This window comes from Typha angustifolia, chromosome 10 (assembly GCF_048772165.1).
Source record: "Typha angustifolia cultivar Huaian chromosome 10, ASM4877216v1, whole genome shotgun sequence".
NCBI classification, from domain to species: Eukaryota; Viridiplantae; Streptophyta; class Magnoliopsida; order Poales; family Typhaceae; genus Typha; species Typha angustifolia.
The window spans coordinates 3,338,758-3,361,403 of NC_133248.1; the positions used below are offsets into that span (position 1 = coordinate 3,338,758).

Below are 22,646 nucleotides of genomic sequence, written 5' to 3' on the forward strand. Positions count from 1 at the left end.
AGTTAATTAAAACTAAAGTTAGATATTGTGTCCTTGTAGATTAGTTAAGGACATAATATATAGAATAGTGATGGCTATTAATAATGATAAAAGTGTAATGTATAAATTAAATTGGCAAAAACAAATTACCAAGTGGATAACTAAATAAATAAAGAAAGATAAAGCTTTTACATATATCTCCCTCCATCTCTTTGCAACCAACCTAATACCATAAAAAAAAAATTACCAACTACCAAGCCTCCTTTTGTCCCCCCATCCCCTCCTCAATTTAATCATTGATGGATCTCAAACTTTCATCACATACAACATCTGCTTAGGGACTAGCACCAGAGGAGGAAAAAGAGAGCTAAAAAAATCCCAATACTTCCCCCCTTCCCCACCTTCCTTCTCTCTCTCTCCCTCTCTCTCTCTCTCTCTCTCATCCATTTTTCATGGCAGAAAAGCTGAGCTGATGCCCATAAGGATTTACTGCCACAGAGGGGGGCACACAACTCCATTGGACCTCAATGGTCTGGCATCTTTGAGACCATTCTCCCAAAGATTTCTATAAATACAACTCACCCATTTCCTTCTCTCCTTTACCCCTCCTTCACAGACCTCCTTTCTTCTCCTCCTCCTCCTCCTTTACTATCACTGCCCTCTTTTCTTTTTCCACCCACTTTCCCTTATCAACTCTTTCCTCCTTTTCCCTATCTCCGCAATTTCTCCTCAATTCCCCACGAAAGCTGCGACCTTTCCCAACTGTTCTTGCTTCTAGCTGCGAATTGCCACTTGGGTCGGTGGTATCTTGGCCAATTTGGTCCTTTTTCTTTTCCTGCTTGGTGCTTTGATTTTTCTGCCGAGATGAATTGTGGATCACCCGACCAATTGCCTCCGTGCTTCCTGAACCTGAATTGGGATCAGGCGATCGGCCCAAGCGGCCATTTTGATTCAGCTGTCAGCCCCAATGGCAGTAAGATCTCCTCCTCGCAGTCTCATTACATTGGTAGTATTACCTCTCTCGATTCCTCTCCAAAGCTCGACCTTTCCATGCTGGGTCACCTCCACCTCCATCATCAGGTCCAGGGAGGACTACCCATCTCTGGGAATCCAGTGCCCATGAACCATTTCGATCAATTCTCCGCCGATCCGGCCTTCCCGGAGAGGGGGCCGAGGTTTTCCGGCTTCGACGGCGGCAGCTATGTCGGACTTCCGACGCAATTCGGGCTCCCGGATAGCGGAAAGCTCTCGAGGGTGTCGAGTAGCCTCTCCGTCCAGGGGAACAGATCGGATGTCAGGGTCTGGGAGAGTGATCAGGTGAACACTGTAGAATTGAGGAATTCGCGGGAGGAGTCGTCGGTGTCGGATCCGACCCTGGGCAGTGGTGGGATGTGCTTGAGAGCTGCGTCTGAGAGTAATGGAAGGAAGCGTAAAGCTGCTGCGAAGGGCAAAGGAAAACAGACTTCTTTAACCAACTCTGCCAAGGATCCTCCAAAGGTATAAAAATTATTAGTAATTATCTTTCATTTAAGTCTTTCCACAATTTCATAAAGATTGAAACTTTTACAATTTGAAGGTCTGTGAGGAGATGGGTTCAAATGCGAAGAGATGCAAATCGGCAGATAGTAATGGAACTGGGGACGATTCGATTAAGCCTAAGATTGAGCAAGATGGGAGTGTGAGCACCACTGAGAATGGTGGTCAGAAAGATGGTAAGGAGAACAACGCAAAACCCCCTGAACCTCCCAAGGATTATATCCATGTCAGAGCAAGGAGAGGCCAAGCCACAGACAGCCATAGCCTTGCAGAGAGGGTATAATTTGGTCTCCTCTTGTCGATTTCAAGAAACAATGTTCTCATTTTCTTGTAGGTCATTCACTAATGTTTCCTTCTTTTTTCCTTGAATCCAGGTCAGAAGAGAAAAGATTAGCCTGAGGATGAAGCTACTACAGGATCTGGTGCCTGGATGCAATAAGGTATCTTTTGAATTTGATATAGTAATTTGATGTTTATTCAAGAATTGCTTGCTCTCCTTGATGAACTTTAGATTCAAAGTTGAAAAGAACTCCTTGGTCTTTCTTTTAGGTGACCGGCAAAGCGGTCATGCTTGATGAAATCATTAACTATGTGCAGTCGCTGCAGCGGCAAGTTGAGGTATAAAATTCATGGCTTGTGGAAAGTATACCATTTTACCAGCTAAATGTATAAAATGTTGAATCTTTGTTTCTGATTACTTGTCGCAGTTTCTCTCAATGAAGCTGGCCACTGTGAATCCCCAGTTAGACTTTGACAATTTGCCAAATCTCCTCTCCAAAGATGTGAGTTGAAACATTATTTCGATCATCTCTTTCAGCTTGTTAAAATGCAATGCATTATAATTGTTTTCTCTATGAATTCAGATGCATCAAGCATGCGGTCCTTTGCTGAATTCCGTCTTTCCATTGGAGACCTCTGGTTCGCTATTGTCATACACTAAGCAGCCCCAGGAGGGGAATCCTCTCAGTTCTGTCATGACCAATGGCATGGAGACCCAGTGCTCTACACACTCGCTAGACTCCATGGCACTTCGCGCTCTAAGCGCGAACCATCCTTTCCTTAATGGAATCAATGATACTTCTCAGGTACTTCCTCAAGATTTCATGATATGTATGAACAACTAGTATCAAGATTCATGTAGATGAGAATACTGAGAATTATAAGGAATACTTATTTTGCAGCTAGGGACTTTCTGGGAAGATGATCTCCAAAGTTACGTTCAAATGGATGTTGGACAAAATCCAGAGATGTCTATTTCAGCACAGAGCTTCCATGGTAGATAAAGTTGATTTCAACTATTCTCTAGCTTAAATTAACGGGCTTCTTTTGAAGGTACTAGTTACTAAATATGACAGGTCCATTGCAAAGAGTTCAAGGTAAAATGGAGCTTTGATCATCTGAAGTCATTCAGAGAACAATCCTGTTGTATATACAAAGACATTTGTTCATCGCAGCACAAGCTTTAATTGAACTAACAATCTTTAGACTGAGCAAATTAAGATTTAGTCTATTTTTATCCGAGTCAGATGATTTTCCTCGACAAATCTCGAATCATATATTGTACTATCTTTGAACTGTAGTGACATTGTGCTGCATATATTGCAATCACCATATCTAAGATGCAAGAGGCATGGCAAATTTGACATGCCTGGTGATGATGTTTGTATTATCCTCATATTTCTACCACAAATACTTTTACATGTTCTGCCTATCATTTTAATTATAATTCTTTCCTACCACATTCCTCTTATGTTTTGGATGAGTAAATCTATTCTTTTTTGTATTTTGATAAGCTTAATGAAGTTTAAAATTAGTAGCAATTTATGAGTTTTTGACCCTTCCAAGTCTGTACAACATACAATGTAAATGAATAATCGAGGTTCAATTTTATTTATAGACGGTGACTTTTAGTTGACGTGGATGCTATGTTAGCTAAGTCAAGAGTTAGGGATTCATTAGTATCAAAATGCCTAACATATTTGGCAAATTTGGCTACACTTAGCAAGATGTCATTATTTCTGTCAAAATAGCTTACTAATTGAAACCACAATCTGGAACAAGAATTAGCCAAAACCTCAGCAATTTACTACACACACACAGAGCCACATTCTATCAATATATTTTGGATTTAGATGTACTTGTGCTGTATGTCAGGGAGAAGATACACTTAGCCTCCTTTCACTTTTCTTATTCTAGAATATAACTTATAATAATTTTATTCTAAAATACAAATCCTATTCATTATAAAAAATAAAACATATATTTTCTATCTTTTCTTTAACTTTATAATATCATATTAAAGATAATTATTACAACTTTATTTCATCAGAATACAAATAAACATAAGAATAATTATTCTTACAATAAATATCTTATTTTAAAAATTAATTAAAAAAAATATTTATTCTAGAATTAAAAGGAGGTGTTAAAAGAATAGACCCACCAAAGTGGAATTGCTCATCTACCATGTTTGAATTAGCCTGATCAGGCTCAACTAGTTGCTGTACCTTTGTTGGGAATCCAGTCTGTCAAGAGATGAAGAAGAGGTCATAGACAAGACAATGAATCCAATTGTAGTGCTGTCCAGTTGTGAATGCTTTGACAATGAAGCAAGTTTCAAATCTATTTCAAGAGGAGTTGGAGGTTAAATTGATTGCTGCTGTACGAATATATGGGAGAATGTCATAGGTTTAAGGATCCTGACAAATAGCACCACATCAGCACTCTGTGAAACTAACAAACTTTCCTAATCTCCTCCTCCTTTCTTACTCTGTCAAGCAATACAATGTATTAGGTAAGCTCAATCACGCATTATGTTAGGGCAGGTGCATCACCCAACTGAGATAAAGACAATCTTGTTAAAAGACTTCAACTTTTAAAAGTAAACTGGTCGCCTAACATAGCATCGGTAGTGCTATACTTGCACTTTTTAACCTTTTCACTAAGTTAGAGAGAACTAGGTCTGCATGAAAAGAAAAAAGATCACATTGGATTAATACAATAATTATAAAAAAGTACAAATTTGCCAGCATGATGAACACAAAACAGCTCTGGAGGGATAGTAAATTTTCGATCTCCATATCAATCTCATGAAACCTGTCTGTGTTAGGGCCTTTTTATTTTTTGGATAAATTCTTCAATTCTGTGGGGATTTCTATCAACATATTTTTTGCTTATAATATCCTTGGTATGAATCCTGTGAGATATCATCATCAAGAGGAATATTTGAACTTTTTGAAAGGGCTTTTAGTTGATTTCCCGAACTCAATTAATTAGTCTTAATATTTTAGAGAGTAAACTTATTTAGATATAAAAAAAAAATATTTAATTATTGAAACAGTTTAAGAGTCTCTAAACTAGATAAGGAGAGTCCCTAAACTCAAAACAAATAAGAAATCATCAAAGCAAGAGATGAGACCTTCAAAATTTAGGAATTGATAAAGGATCCAGGAGTGAAGGAGTTGGGTGATTTGCACCAAAAACTAATATGAATTTATTTTTACGCTCTTACCTATTTCAGTTTACCTATTTTATGTATAAGATGACTATAATATTTTTATGTGTTTTTAGGAGGATATAAACCACCCTCACTTTTACTGTGGCATTAATTGTTGATTTTTTTTTGTGTTTGTCATTTATTGTAAAAAGATGGCATCAATATTGAGGGAAACTACTAAATAGTATTTGGACATCTTTATTCTTTTTTTCTTGCAGCAATAAACAATAGAGATAATTTACTTTTCACCCCCTGAACTATCACCAATTTTCACAATGATCGCTTGAATTTTTTTTTGATACACATGATCCCCTAAACTATCAAAAATACCTCAAACCTTCTGATGTCGTGATAGAATTGGTAAATTGATCAAATTACCCCTCTACTTATAATGATGGAATAATTAAGTAGCTTAACTAATATTAAATATTTTATTTTTAAAAAAATTTCTTCATTGCCCTCTACCCTAATTCCCTTTCTAACAACATTCTGCTCATCTCCGAGCACATCCCATCCTGTCGACGGCCTAGGGGAGCAAAGTATGATGCACGATAAGGGGCGGCGGATCGCGACCTATTGGTGAAGAGGGCCTACGGTGGATAAGGTCGAGTTCGGTGCTATGGGCCTCATCGAGCATGAACTCAAAGCGGACGCGGTCGAGGTCGATGGGGGAAGCTACTGTTGGCGGCCTCGGGGTCGGCAGAGGTGGAGGAGGTGATCTGACGGCTGATGGTAGAGGTGAGAAGAAAGTGATGAGGAGACCCTTGGTGGCCTTCTTCTTCTTATTATTTTCTCGGCAAAGGGTGCATCATCACCGTCGCTTATCCCTCCTATCTTCTCTACCTCCTCATGCGTGAGCCAACAAGGTTGATGGAGATGGGACTTAGAGGTTGATGTTGACAAGGGAGGAGGGGCCTTGCCTCTTTAGTCTACGTAGACAGCCCATATGAGCAAGCTTGATGTATGACATAGGACAGTCGGCTGCAGCCTAATGGCGGATGAGGTTAGTCAAGGCAGGGGGCCTGCGATGGATGAGGTTGAGCTCGGTGGGAAGGATGAGGAGCCCTAAGGTGGTGATGTTGGTCTTCATGGCCTTGCCTATGATGGCCATCGGATCTTAGAGTAGTGGGCAGATCTATCTCGCCTTAATCAGTTGCAATCATAGTAAGCAACGGTGTAGCTACTGAAGTTGCGCTGATCCAAGATCCAACTTCAGTGAGGCTATCGACGGAGTTGAAGTCAAAGAAGATGTAGATCTTGCTCATGATCTCGGAGCTGTGGAAGATGAGCGCTGTGGATTCGAACTCGAGCACGTCACTTCTAATCGATGGTGGGCTGCGAAGAAGGTGACGGTGGTCAATGCCATGGAGGCGGTGGCTATGCCAATGGGTTATGGAGGAGGTGACAACGGCATTAGGCTATGGCAATGGGCTAGGTAAGAATATGTGACTATAGCTATGGAGGGAGAGGATGAGGAGAGGTATTTTTGTTCACCTAAAATTTTCTCATGACTTGCATGTGACTTGCACATGCATGATGGGTAAAATTGTTATATATTTATCATATGATTATCACGTGATATCTTTTGGACAAAAATAGGTAATGGAACCCTAACGAAAGCGGTCAAGTAAGATATTTCTTATAGTTTAGGGAGTCATTATGTACCAAAAAAAGTTTAAGGAGTCATTGCAAAATTAAGTGATAGTTCAATGGATGAAAAAAGAATTTTCGTTGAACACACTATCTTCTTTTGCTTCCCTATAGCAGCCAAAAAGAACTCCAATTTTTTTTTCTCCCTTTTAAATTATTCTTCAACAAACTTTTTCTTGACTTTAAGATAAAAATCTCATTAATAATCATTTCAACATACTATTTTTATAATAATTATTTTAAGAAAGAAATCTATTTAACAACTTTATCTAAATCTATTACATCGTTGACATCAAAAGAATTTTTAGCTAGAGTGCATATTCTCAAATATTAAATTGCTATCATCTAAGAATTAGATTGAAGTGAATACATAAGAACATAAGATCATCCTAATACAAAAGTATAAATGTAAAAATGAAGAGATTCTCAAAAGACAAAATTTAGGGCACAACATTAGGCCTCATAGATACCTTGAAATGATATAAATAAATTAAGTGTTTGTTATGCCATCAGTTCTAGCAGTTGTCATGACATTCAATTTTTTTTAATATTTTCTTGTCAATCTACTTCTCCATGTTTATATTGATGTTCATTTTGAATTTATCTATTTTTACTTTATATCTATATATTCTTATATCTATAAATGTATATGGATTCTAAATTATATATGCAGATTACTAAAATATTATTTATGGATTCCACGTTAATATCTATGAATTCTGTAATAATATACATCGATTTCGTAAATACATAGATTATGGAAATATTATTTTAATATGATTTAACCAAGTTATATTATATAGATTCTAAAATCATATATGCAGATTATTGAAATATTATCTCTGGATCCTGGGATAATATTTTTAGATTCTACAATAATATTTATTGATTTCATAAATATATCTATGAATTATCAGAATATTATTTATGAATCTAATAATATTATTATAGATTCCACGACAATATTAATGGACTGCATAAGTACATCTATGTATTACTAAAAAATATATATTGTGTTACGATCCGACCACATATGTAAAAGTCGAGTTGAGTCAAGTTAGTTACTTAGTTTTATCTTATTATTTTAAATTTCAAATAAATCGGATAATTCATGTTGATCCAATTTGCTAGGGATTTTTACTCCTATAAATAGGAGTGGATATGTGTTGATAATAATCATGGAATGAATATGAGTTTAGTCAAATATTTCTTATTGTCTTTATTTTTTTCCTTAGTCGTTAGATTGCTTTTATCTTTTTAGGAGTAGATCATAGTCATAGAAGCATCCCGATCCATCTACCACCACCCTTGGCTATCTGCCACCATCTGACGACCACCGCACCGTTGGTTATTTATCGTTTTACTCTATTTGACCTTGCTCTACTATTTTAATCATAACTTTTCATTCGGATCTCCGATTAACTTCATTCAAAATCCATTAGATCCGAGACTTTTGAGATTATTATCCCTTCAAAATCTCAGGATCATCCTACAGATAGATCATTCCAGATGTGGTTCGTAACATTAATATTACAACCGGCATTTCTTGGACAATAGGTATCACACGATCCAAGACGAACGAGAAAGGAGCGACCATAGAGGACCAGGAACTCATCTCCATACCTATGAGAGTTTCTCTAGCATTCCCTCCAGCCCCACCAATAATTGACGACAAGCCGTTGGCGTGTGTGAAGGCAATTTTTAAAGATTTTTCTAAAGAGGTCACAAGATCTATCGCAGAGAGTGCTAAGAGGATGGAAAAGGCTATTCAAGCCTTGGCGACAGCCCTCCCGACTCAGCATGGCCACCCAGCATGCCACCGCCGGCCACAGCAAAACTAGGTCAGCCGTGGCCACCAATACCAAACTGTGAGGGAGGGGATGAGCCGGCCCAAACCGCGACCGCAACCCGTCCTCCGATAGTAGTGGAGACTCCTTCAGCTCTGCAGACCCTCCTAGATGCCACTGCCATGTCAAAATTGCTCACAGTAGTGGTTACGGGGTCATCTTCCCCACCTGCGGTGGGAGCTAGGGTTGAAAACCCATCGGCGGTGATCCAGCCCCCACCGACACCAACCACCATGTCCACTTGCTTTCTTAGACCAATAGTGCCCGAGACACGGCTGCCATTCGTGCCAGCGATGGTGGTTTACGCTACAACAAACCTACAACTAGTGATCGCGGGTCCAGCGCTTTCACGACCACCAACGACCGCAACTAGCTTCCTTGGGTCGACTGCTAGCCAATAGTGACCATTGTAGCCGCCGGCGCTGTCGGGTGGCAAAACTTGATAGCCACCACCGTAGGAAGCTACCCCTACAACGGGTTGGCTCCGCCGTAGCTTTTCGCCACTATCGCTCCCCTATTATGGGGCTACAGGCTCCTTTGGCAGCCGCTTAGTGTCGATGGACCCGCCGGTGACGTGCCATGGTTGCCGTTGTAGCCCTCAAGCCTGAGCTCGATAATTGGGTTCCACTGCCGCTCACCGCCGTTCCGCTATAGCAAGGACCAACCAGGGACCAATTTGCCGGTGACCCACGACCGAACCTAGTCGCCACCGCCCCCCATGCAACCTGTGGCGACGCTCCTAGGCTGAATTCCAAATTTAGCCCTAGGGTTAGGGTTACGTTATTTGAATGAAGGAAATAAAGCGCATGATTTCCGAGGGAGGCCAAATTTTTGCGAATCGATTTGACTACCTCGTGCAAACTAATTTTGAATCCATGAACATGACCCCTAGCACGAGCACAAGCCCGAGGATGAATGGTGAAATGACTTGGTGGGCTTGCGTCATTAGATTGAGCCAAACTTGCATACAGTAAGGGTGTGACATGAACTGAACTCGTGGGTCTATGATCCACGAGACCAGCCTCAACCCCGAGGTCACTTCGCTCGCGATGACAAACTACATTTTGGGATTCAAGCTCGGACCATCAATTTTGAATTTCCAAAATTCTCTATAGGAGACTCGCTAGATTGGACCTTTTAGCGAAGCAGTTTTTCACGTACTATGGCACGCCTGACCACTAGATCAAACTAGCCTCATTCCACTTGGAGAGAATGGCAACTAGGTGGTACCAGTCAGCTGAGCGGAACTCGACCATTCGAGTCTTGGCAGGATTTTGCAGATGCAATTTGTGCTTGGTTCGGTCCGACCTAGTATGAGGACTTTTAGGCCATGTTGACTAAGCTGACTCAATCAACAATAGTTTGAGCTTACCGGGAGGAGTTTGAGTGGATATGCAACCGAGTCATTAATTGGTCTGACTCACCTTTGAAGAGTACCTTCATTAGTTGGCTCAGGCCTGATATTCAGGCTGAGGTCAAGGTTATGAGGCCCACTACTTTTGATGAGGCCTTTCTTTTAGTTGTTTTTGATGGAGTTCAAGTTGGATCAGCTAACCTAGATCCGCAAGGAGGAAAGAAGAAAAATGACTTAAGCCCACGACTCACTAGAAACGGCATCTGCCCCAACTCAGCCTGCACTGACGGCTCAGCCTAACCGATAGATGATATTGCGCCACTTTGTACTCAACGACTTGGAAGAACGCCAAAGAAATTGCTTGTGTTTTTACTGTGATGACAAATTTACCCTCAATCATAAATACAAGCGCTAGCCAACCTATGTCATGTTCCTAGGCCGACTCGAGGAAGATGAACCTAAATCCACTAATTGTCATGACAAATTGTATGAGTATAAGGACGTGAAAGACTAGACAAGGTGTTGAAAGCGTGGTGGATTGTTATGGTCTGACTACATGGGTTAAGTCGAGTCAAGTTGAGTTGAATTAAGTTAGTTACTTAGTTTTATCTTATTATAAATTTTAAATAAATCAGATAATCCGCATGTGGATCCGATCTGGTAGGGATTTTTACTCCTATAAGTAGGAGCGGGTATGTGTTAATAATAATCATGGAATGAATATGAATTTAGCCAAATATTTTTTATCGTCTTTATCTTTTTCCTTAGCTGTTAGATTGTTTTTATCTTTTTAGGAGTAGATCATAGTCGTAGAAGCATCCTAATCTTCCAAACTCTAGCTACCTCCCTTTACCAGCAGCCACCCTATCTTACGGCCGTCCACGACCACCCTTGACCCTTTGGCCGTCACCAAATGGAGGATGAAGAAAATAATAGAGGTTGAGGATTCAGTCCAAGATTAGACATGGTTCTCAAGTAATGCAAGTCACCAAATGGAGGAAAGAATATAGAATTATTTCTCTAGCATTTTGGGTTTGAAAAGGGACAAAAGAAGGAAACACACAGTTAGGGCAAAAAGCATTAGAGCTAGAAGGGAGATTGTTTATACAAGAGAGAAGAGAAAAATAAAAAAAAAAGGTAAAAATGGTGAAGGATGCTAGGGTAAGAAGAAAAGATGATGCAATTTGGGCAAAAGGGAGAAGATGAGTTGGGAGAAAAGAATTTATTTTCTAGAATCTTAACATTTGCTTATCTTTTTTCTTACTTCTAATAGTTCTTTTTTATAATTTCTTAAATGTGACTTGTCATCTTCTATCTCGTACATCCCAAAAAATTATGAGATCTCCCTACATTTAATGCTGGTAGATATTCTCTTTTATAATAGAAATGTAATCTTGGTATTTAAAAAATATTAGGGAGATCTGCAATGGTAAGTTAAAATGGGTAGAAATGCAAAGAGAAAAGTCATACTAATTTTTTATGCAAATTGCGCACAGGAGTTTGATGAATTAAAATGCCTGGAGATCAAATCCTTATCTCTATTAAAAGAAGGGTGACAAATTCATAAATTTTGATCTGAACTTATGACCCGACATAAATTCAAAGGTCTTAAATGGATTTTGGTACAGTATAATTAGATTTAGGTTATAAATAGATTGATCTATCTAACCTGATTATTAAATAGATAGTATTTTGTGTCTATTACCTCAACTTGTTTAACCACTTTATGATAAGCCAAATTATTTATAGCACGATGATTTATGATAAGATAATTTAATTATGACCCAAATAAATGTGTTTATCATCGGAATAATATGTTGTAACTTGTTTATAATATGAATAATTTATTTAAAAATTGAATAATTTATATAAATATCTAACTCGAGAACCCTTACAAACATAATATTTTAAATTATTTAATAAATAGTCATGTTCGTATTGATTTACACTTGACCCTATCAGACCAAATTACCACCCCTATTAAAAGTGCTTAGATATTTAAATTTTAATTCTTAATCAATTTTCTAAACCTAATAGGATTTTATTTTTCTAAATAAATTTGGATTTGTATTTGACTTTTCCTTGGGCTTGAAAATACATATATATTATACAAATTAAATAATGTGTCACATATGTGAGGTGAAAGGGAACTTCTACACGTAGTGTCACATTTTATCCCACATTCATGAAAAGCAGGAATAGAAGATTTTCTATCGCAGTCATATATGGGTCACAAAACAAGGAATAGAAATAAGATAACCTTCGTTTCTCGATGTATATTATATATCTCAGAGGTATTTTCGATGTAGCCATGTTGTTCTTTTTTCCATAAATTTCTGCTCAAGATCTAAGTGATCTCTTTCTCTACTTAGAATTTTGTTTTCTAGCTAAAGAAGTGGAAATAGATATATCACTTTGATATTTCAATCATTTCTCCTTCTTTGCATTCTCTCGATTGATCTACAATAGACCCGTGGAGAATTTGAGATTGATTAGCTTTTGATAAATCAAATTCTATCCCTTTTAACGCTCTCTCATCTAGATTTTGTCTTGTTGGAAACCTTTTCGGAAGCTAAATCATAAGAGAGATAAAGAATTTTTTAAATCTTGTTAAAGCTTCTCTTTTCCTTCTTTAAGTTGCTCTGTTTCATTGATCAACTTGGCTAGTAGATCCTTTAATCTCGTTTTCATTTTCCAAGCTCCTTATCTTTCCTACAAGTTGTAGGTTTGCCTTTAGTAATTTGTAGGACCCTTTTAAGTGCATATCATGAAGGAGACCAAGAGGAGGTGATCTCTCATTGGTTGCTTGCAGCGTAATGATAGGGCGGCATACTTCTTCACTTTCAAATTCTCTAACAAGGAGACACGACCCCTGTTTTGTAACATATGTATCATATTCTTCATATGCAATCTTCTCTCTTGGGTTTTCTCTTGTCAATTTGTGTATATCTATTGAAAATTCTGAAATTTGTATGACATTTGACATTTCTAGATCAAGTTTGGAGCTTCTTTCTTACTTTTCAAAAAGTTGATTTGGCTTGTCCAAAGTTGTAGACAGAATTCAAAGTAGATTAAGTGGATGACCTGCAGAAATGTTATCAATTGGAGGTCATCCAACGCTAGTGAACTTTGTCTTTTTGTCTGTTCCCTAATACTATCTTTTAGTGTTTCTGGATGCTTGAAAAAAATAAACTTTAAATACACCAACTCTTTTGTTACGGATTAGATCTGGTCTGATTCGGATGTAAAAAAATTATAAAAATATAGGTGGTGGTAGCCTCACAAGATAGGGTTCTAATGGCTCTAGTTTTACATAATCGGATCCTAGATGAAAAGATATAATTAAAACTATAGAGCAAGGTCAAAAGGGGCAAAACAGTAAATATCCGATGTTATGACGGTCGTAGGAAGGTGGCGGATGGCCAAGGGTGGTGATGGATAGCTGTATAGTAGAGTAGCTGCTGGAGAAAGGTGGTGGCTAGGTTTTGGGTGCTTGGAAGCATTCTACGGTTACAATACACTCTATGAAGATAAAAACGATCTAACGACTATAATATAAATGGTAAATGCGATAATAATAAAATAACTAAACTCAATTAATTATTAATGTTTGGATATTTGGATGCCTGGATGAATAAAACTTAGCCCATCTATATATAGAAGTCGGGTACAATGAGTCATACTCAGATTTACTCCCAAATGTTTATATGACTCGATTTAGGACTTGTCTTAGAGGATTATATGACTTAATTGAACTTACATTAGTAGCTTATATAACTTAATTAAATTTGTCTTAGTGACTTATATGACTTAACTATACTTCCTTTAAGGGCTTATATAAGCATAAATCAATTGAAAAATAAATAGGCTTGATCCATGAAGCCCAATGTTCTTATGATATGATCTGATCTGACCCAGTTCGCATAATCTTTGAGATGATTCTTCTTATGTAAATGAAAATAAAAGGTTAAATTATATTCTATTCCCTCTGTGTGGTTTGATCTATTTTAACTTATCCATATATTTTAAATTTAAGCACTTTGACTTGGTTGGAGGAACTCGAGCCTTAAGGCTTGAAATATCAAAGATCGAACGTATGCGAGCCTCCTCAAGTAAATCCAATTGATACATCACAGGCCCAACTCACTCGATCACCTAATATGGTCCAAAAAATTTAGGGGCTAATTTTTTAACTTATCCATATATTTTAAATTTAAGCACTTTGACTTGGTTGGAGAAACTCGAGCCTTAAGGCTTGAAATATGAAAGATCGAACAAATGCTAGCCTCCTCAGGTAAATCCAATTGATACATAATGGGTCCAACTCACTCGATCACCTAATATGGTCCAAAAAATTTAGGGGCTAATTTTTTATTGAGAATGATTCTAACTGAGCTTTGCTGATATGGTTAAAGCTTGAAATAGATCTAATCCCCAACTACAAAAGACCTCTTTTGATACTTTTGGTCATAGATCTATTTCATGCGATTTTTGGGTAGTGGATAGATGAACTTTGAGTCTATGCCGTGCCTCATCTTGATCATGTAACACCTCGTCCACCTATGTTTGGTTTGCTTGGCTTGATGGAAGGTAAGTGTGCAATATGGGTGGTGGTCGATGAAAGACAAGCTCAAATGGTGTTATGCCGATAATTGAGTGATATACCATATTGTATGACCATTCAACCCATGACAAATAATACAACATTGCAGATGTTGCTCTAAACAACGATTCAACACTTCAGATTGACTGTTCATTTGTGGATGATTGCTAAACTCATACGAAAGTGTGTCCTTTGGAGAGCGAAGAATTTTTGCCAAAATTGACTAATAAAGATAGGATCATGGTTAGATACAATCATTTTGGCATACCATGTAATTTGGCCACGTTTCAAATGTATATCTCTACAACTTTTCTCGTCGTCTAAGAATGTGCTAAGGCCCAAAAATACATATACTTGATGAGGCGATCTACCACAACCATAATAACTATGCTACCTCTAATTGTGGATAGACCATCAATGAATTCCATGGCTACAGCTTGCCAAACTTGCTCGGGTATCAGTAGCTATTTTAACAAGCCAGTGGGCTATGTCAATTCAAATTTGTCTCTTTAGCACACTTTGCAAGTTCGTACATATGCCTACACATCCTTCTTCATACCTAACCATAAGCAGCTCAGCGTGTCATGGAAATGGTGTATCAACTCCACTCGCAAGTCAGTATCGACTGGAACAATCACTCTATCGTAGTCCAAAATGAGTCAATTTCTCACTATAAACTCTGGCTTGTTGTTTGGATCTTCAATAAGGTCAGCCATCATATTCATGGTATTGGGATTCTGCTCATATATCTCACGGAGCAGCTAGAGAAAAGGAAAAATTAGTACTAAAATCGCAGCTAGCATAGCCTAATTTGTTTGTTGTAAAAGAGCATTAGTGGCATTGTTTTCGGTCCCCTTTTTGTGCACTAAGTCGTAACCAAGAAGTTTAGACACCCATCTCTACTGTGCTGGTGCTTGGATGCATTGCCCAAGGAAGTATGGTAGACTTCGTTGATCGGTGCTTATAGTAAAGTCACGCTTGATGGGATACGGTCTCCACTTAGTTATCGCATGAATGATAGCAAGCATCTCGCTTTTATAAATAGATAACAGTTATGAACGCTCTAAAAGTGCCTTGCTCATATATGCTACTGGTCTGCCCTCTTGCATTAAAATTGCCCTAATGCTAATTCCTAATGCATCGCACTCAATAACAAAGGGTTAGTGAAATCAATGGAGATTAGGACTGGGTCTGAGGTCATAGCTTTCTTCAATTCATCAATTGCAGACCTTACCTTGTTCATCCATAAGAATTCACCATTTTATTACAGGGCCGTGAGTGGAGCCGTAATCTTGCCATAGTTCACTATGAACCGATGGTAGTAGTCGGTGAGGCCTAGGAAGCCGCGTAGCTCTCTATTGTCTTGGGCAGCGTCACTCTATCATGCTTTGAACCTTCTTTAAGTCAACTTCTATTCCATCTTTAGATATGATATAGGTTAGATACTCCATTCTTTTCTACCCCCATGAGCACTTGGAGTCCTTGGCGTTCAAGTGGTGCTACCATAATGTATCAAGGATAGTCTTTAGATGTTGTAAGTGCTCTTCCCATGTTCGACTGTATATTAATGTATCATCAAATGATATCAGCACATAACTTCATAATAAAAGCCTAAAAGACCATCCATTAAGCTCTAAGATATGGCCGGAGCATTAGTAAATCAAAAAGACATAATGAGAAATGTGTATTGCCCATCATGGGTGGGAAATGTTGTTTTGTGCATGTTGGCTAGTGTGACTTTTATTTGGTGGTATCATGCTCTCAAATCTAGCTTTGAGAACAAGCACCCGCAAGTTCATCCAACAACTCCTCAATAATCGGGATTGGATACCAGTTTATGATGGTGTTAACATTGAGTGCTCGATAATAATTCATGCAAAATTGCAAAGTACTATCATTCTTTCTAACTAGCAAGACTGGTGAAGAATAAATGCTCCTTCTTAGTGTTATCATTTCGTTGGATAGAATCTCTTGGACCATCTTAGTTATTGTCTTCTTTTGGATAAAGGGGGTAATGGTAAGGTTGAACGTTAGCTAGACCCGCTCCTAACATAGATTTCAATTCAGTGGTCTTGAGTTCTAGGAGGAGGTAGGCCATGTGGCAGTTCAAACACATGCTTGAATTCCTTAAAAAACAAGCCTCAAATTAACTAGTAAAGAAGGTAAAACATCATCTTTGGCTCTCTCGATTAGGTATATGAGGTATCCTTGGCAGTCCTTCAAAGGTCCGCATACTACAACCGACATCACTTTGGGGTGCTCCAAGTAGTTTGATAGGGCAATTTTCATGGCTGAATTCCATAGCCATTGCTAGAAGTCAAAGGTGATCGGCCCAATTTTTTGAAGCCATTTCATGCCCAACACCAAGTCAACTCCTTTAAGGGACAGCAGGTATAGGTTGATGTAGAAGATATGGCTCTAAATGTGTACCTGAACCTTATGGCATATGCTCTCCGTTCTCAGTACCATTCCATGTCCTATCGTGACAAGGCCTACTTTTCTATAGTTTGAACTAAGTTGCAACCATTAATCAACAGTTAAAGAAAATTCCAAACGATTTAAGCATCCTCATGTAAATACAGTTTGATTGGATGATGATAAAAATAGTTTAACTATTTAGCAACTTATTGTGATAGCAGATTCTGACGCTAATAATGGTAAAGATAGTTTAGTTATTTAGCAACTTACTTGTGGTAGCAAATATGGATAGTTTGGTTAGTTTTATGATTTGCACCATTAGTTTGAATGAAAAATATAACAATCATAATATGGTTTGAACCATGAGGTACTTAAGTTTAAAATGATAACTTGAAATCAAGTCAAACTGCCAGAAATAAATAATTTCAAGGTTCCGCTTTGCTTTCTTATTCTTTTCTTCTTTTCTGAGAGAGAGAGAGAGAGAGAGAGAGATAGAAGCATGAACCCAATGGTTTAGCAATTTAACGGATGATGTTATGATTCGCATCCAAAAACACCTGTACAATATGAGATATTTTGACTAATTGAGCACTATTCCATTAACTCAAATTTCAATTTCTTCCGAGTTGGAAATTGGTCCACAAATCAAAGAAGGGAGGTGGATTAGTTCTAGACCCTTAGTAGTAATAATTGCTCATTACTTAGCAAGTGGTAGTGGAAATATTCTCCTCTTCTTAATCTACTCTTTGGAAATCTCTAAAGATTCCTTATATTATCGTTCTCACGATCCTCCCAAAGTAATTGTTAAAATCTAGATGTTCATATTACTGGCAGAGTGTTATGAAGGTGACAAATAGTTTCTCTGGCGGAGTTAATTACATTAATGGAAATGGCAAAATTATTAATATCTGGGAAGATCATTGGTCAGATAGATTTTTCTTATTGACCCGATTTCAAAACGTTTATTAGGATGACTTTTATTAATCGGGTTAGGTAAGTCAATCTGTTTATGATTGGAATTCGATTATGCTCTATCTAAATAAATATAAAACCTTCATTTTAATTCGTCAAACTCCTTCATACCAGGATCCTTTTATCAATTCCCCATCTCTTGCTTAGATGAGTTTCTCAAGCAGCTAAAAATCCCTTCAAAAGCTAATTCCATATCTTATTAACCAAGTCAAAAATTAGAAATCCAATATCTCTTAAATATTTCACATTCCCTTCTAATTAAAAGAAAGCTTATTTGATATCCAAATATCTAATATGAGAGACTCCCTCGTCACTGCCTCTTTTGTGGACAGGTAGGGCACGACCAATCAGACTGTGACCACCGTGGGGCAGTGGAGATGAAGATAAAACTTAAATACCCAGAGCGTATCCATTGGGAAGCTTCTGAACCTACTGAAACCCAAGTTTGCTAACTTGGGAGCAACCTAAGGATCTCCAGAGCTTGGCGGGAACAATGGAGACGAGAAGGCAAGAATGGGCAACCGACGACCCTCCCCGTCACTGGAGCTGTCACCCATCAGACCACTGCACTCCTTGGAGGGCTTAGAAAGCACAATCAGACTGGTCAAATCTGAGCCTCCTGACGTGTCGCCCATCCTGGCTCTCGTTGAGGGTGCATTCAATGATCTTGCCCAACCCAGTGTATGTGTCGAACCTCCAAAGGAACAACTTGGGAAAAATACTAAAGAGGACACTAGGAGAGCTGTGAAAGGTTCTAACCGGAAGGCATGCGAAGAGAAAACTGGTGGCCATTCTCTCATCTGGGTATCTATGTTACTGGCGGAGGGATTACCCTGTCACGATCCTAGAGCAGTAGCCTCGAGGGCCAAACATATCTTATCAGTTGTCACTATCGATCCCGCCAACGGCTTGTATGTGGTCAATCCAAATGAGCAAGCATCCGAAAAGGAGAAATACGCCAACATAAAGAATGCAAGCCCCACCTCCCTCCCCATGCATGCGAAAAAGGTGCTCATGTAAATCTCAAAGCTGGTTTCTCTACAAGAGAGGAAGGAAGCGGTTTAGCCCCTTCTCTCTGGGAAAGCGAATGGCTGCCACCTCTCTCTCACCTCAAGCCAAATGCTCTCTACCTACCAGCACAACTGCAAAAGCAATCTACTAATGATGGGAAACTCTCAGCGGCGCGGTCGGATCTACCGCTTGGAAAACAATGAAGTAGACATGATCAAACGGCCCAGCCCGTGCCCAGCCCGCCCGTGCCCGGCCCGGCCCGAGCCCGAACTACCCATGCGCGGCACGGGCCAGCCCTTTGCCCGCTCGAGCCGGCCCGAAAGCCCGCCTCTTTGGCTCGCAACTAGGCCCGCCCGTTCTGCTACAATGGCCTACCCGTCTGCTATAGTACTTTGCCCGTTCTACTATAGTAAAAAAATTTTGGTATTATACCATTTTGCATTATTTTAAGCACACCTTTAAAAATTTTTAATTTATTTTAATTTTTTTTAAATGGAGGAATATAAATATTTTTTTAAAAAATAAGCTAATAGTTAAAAAAATTCTAAAATAGCTAAAATATTGGTTGGGTCGAGTGATTAGTGGGTCGAGCCGGCCCGGCCCGACCGGCTAGCCCGATCTTTCACGGGCCGACGGGCGGTAATGGGCTAGACTATTCTAGCCCGGTCGGGCCCGAACCCGGCCCGACTCGAGTGATTGGTGGGTCGGGCCGTGAACAAATACTTAAGCCCGGTTGGCCTGAAAAGCCCAGCCCAAACCCGGCCCAAACCCGGCCCGGCCCGCCCGATGATCATGTCTACAATGAAGCTCTAGCTTGGAATTGTTGGGGGATGCGAAGGTTCCTTGATAATTCAGAATCTATGGAACTTCCTTTGCTGCACTAAAGTCAGTATAGCCTTTCTCTTTGAAATCAAGTGCGGCAAGGAGAAGGCTACATCCATAATCTCCTCACTCCTTGTGTGCAACGGCTTCATTCTCAGCTCTATCAGGCTCACCGGTGGTCTGTGGCTTCTTTGGGATGACAACATCACTGTTGAGATCCTAAAAGCCAACACCGATTTCATTTTCGCCCATACTGGAGGAGACTTCAATTGCGTGGCCTCCTCGACGAAGAAGGAAGGCGTCCTTGGAGGGAGCAGAAAAAACCCCTAGACACATGTATGTATCTAACCTCTAGGCAATGATATCGTTCGTTCGCTTAAGTAAAAGTCGGAAGAAATATTAAGAACGAAAGCAGAGATGAACGCCAAGATTTTAACGTGGAAAAACCCAAAACGGGAAAAAACCACGGATCCAAACTCGGATCAAAACCAATCACTATGATAGTAGCAGTTACAAGACTGACTCACAAAACAACCCGTCGATCCAAATGACTTTGTTCCTCTCAGTATTGATCGCTAGAACCCACGATTCACTACTTCTTGTGATTGAAGTCCAATCTTAGTAGCCCTCGAGATTGATCTTTCGTCTAGATAGCCCTTAAAACGAAAGATTAAATTCTTGTAGATGAGTAGAACCTTGTTCATTGAAGAACCGATGTAGCCTCAAAAAGTCTCCTTCAATAATCTTCTTCAACTGCCCTAGAGATAAGGCATCACAATCCTTATATATGATCTCCAAGATAGAGCCAAATCCAAGTCTTATCCGTACTCACGAAAATCCAATAAATTGCAAACTTCATAGGTGCGTTCGAACGCGGCCCGGGTGCGTTCGAATGGCCTGACTTAATCTGAGGTGCGTTCGAACGGGCCCAAGTGCGTTCGAACGCGACAGCTTGAATATTTCAGGTTGCGTTCGAACGCGTTTGTGAACGCTGCTCTCGGTCTGTGTGAATGCAGTACCCGCGTTCGAACGCGTTTGTGAATGCTGCTCTCGGTCTGTGTGAACGCAGTACCTGCGTTCGAACGCGTTTGTGAACGCGGCTCTCTATCTGTGTGAACGCAGTACCCACGTTCGAACGCGTTTGTGAACGCACTGTGTTCGAACGCGTTTGTGAACGCGGTGTGAACTCAACAGCTTTTCACCACTAATCTTGCAATTCTTCAAACTAGAGATATTCTAGACTTATGTAAAGCTCATATACATGAAAAAAATACACTTAGAATATTTTGTACACAATTGCCAACAAATAAAAACCTAATAATCTCCCCCTTTGGCAATTTGTGACAAAACACCTAGGTTACAAGATATTACAAAGACTTCAAACTAAGCAATCAACAAGTCTAGAATATTTTGCACATCAATCACTGCAAATCAACATATACCAATCGAAGATCAAGTGAAAATAACTTGAAATGAATAAACAATCCAAACACAAGTTATCAATAGAGCATAAGTTCAAAAGTACTTAAGCAGACAAAATTCACAGACAAAGTTCATAGTTACTTCATGCAAAGTTATAAATCTAAAGACCCTCATAAACTTCTACTCTAATAAACTCCCCCTATGCCCATACTCCCCCTACACACCTAGACACCTAGACACTCTCCCCCTTTTTGACACAAATGCCAAAAACTAGGAACTCGGAGGAAACTGTCGATGAAGAATCGTCAACACAGAGTCAAGTACAGTCCCCTAACGAGCTTGCTCAGTTCGTAAATCATTCATTGCCGAATGGAGATCCTGCACTTGAGTACTAAGCTGATCGAAACGGTCAGAGTACTGTGGTAACTCCCTCTCAGTGTGAGATGAGTCATCGTCAGAGCTATCATCAGAACTGTCGAGATGCGATGAACGACCAGCTACGGAAGAGGACGGCTTGAGAGGAGACGACTGGTCGTGAGCTTGACTCCGCTTAAGAGTAATCCGATCCAACAGTTTTTGCGAAGTAAGGGAAGGTTCCGAAACATCCACACGCACCCCACTCTGAGTGCACAAATTTGTAATAAAGATGCCAAATGGTAACCCCTCACGAGGTGCTTCTTTCTGTGCAGCTGTAAGAATCGAATCATAAATCACGGCAGCCAAATCAATAGAGACTCCAAATAACATCGCATGAAGAAGGAATGCACGATCCAGACTATTACTGGAATGTCGAGTCTTAGGGGTGACATTGTACAGACAAAAAAAGGTGAAGCATGCGAGCCACGGATGTCAGCTTCGCATACGGCATCATGTTTCCCTTCCAACGTTCCCCTTTGATCAGTACAGTACCAGCATATTCATTGACATCAGGAAGTGGAGCAGACGTTGGATACTGGAACTCACCATCAGGAAGATGAAGTTCAGCGGGAATAACATCTGAGTCCAAATATACAGACACACCACGAACAGTAGAACGTATACAGCGATCTAAAACCGTGGCATTACTAAAAAATTCCCGAACAACTTCCACATAAGCAGTCCCGCTCATCTGACACACAGATAACCATCCACGCTGAGTAAAGATCTGTTCAATCCCCAATTCAGAAAAATTAGAAATAACAACGGGTCGTTCACAGATAACAGGACGAGTGCCAAAATTGTGTTTGTAGCGCCCAGCAGCCGTTGATGAAGAAAATTTTGGAGCCGAAGACGGTGACGAAGGTGACCTTGGTTTCTTGGTCACTGTCACTTTTTAGGCATTCTTGAGAAAGAAACAAGTTGCAAGATTCAATACATGCCCAAAGCAACAAAAAAAATAGCAAGAATTTCAAAAAAATTTAGAAACCATGACTAAATGAAACCCATCTTTCTCTTGAAAACTCAAAGATATCACGTTCAATCTCACAAGAAACATCAAGGTGTTAACATTAACGTGATCAAAACGTGAAAACGCACAAAATCAATCAAGATCAAGCA

At 39.4% G+C, this 22,646-nt stretch overlaps 1 protein-coding gene across 1 annotated transcript; it reads left to right on the plus strand.

The window, feature by feature from the left end:
- Positions 1-295: 295 nt before the first annotated feature.
- LOC140768922 (transcription factor bHLH78-like) lies at positions 296-3,184 on the plus strand. Its single transcript, XM_073109399.1, has 8 exons — positions 296-1,476; positions 1,556-1,792; positions 1,890-1,955; positions 2,065-2,133; positions 2,223-2,297; positions 2,379-2,600; positions 2,697-2,790; positions 2,871-3,184. The coding sequence occupies exons 1-8, from the start codon at positions 844-846 to the stop codon at positions 2,906-2,908; spliced, it is 1,434 nt and encodes a 477-aa protein (XP_072965500.1). The 5' UTR covers positions 296-843; the 3' UTR covers positions 2,909-3,184.
- The last annotated feature ends 19,462 nt before the right edge of the window (positions 3,185-22,646 follow it).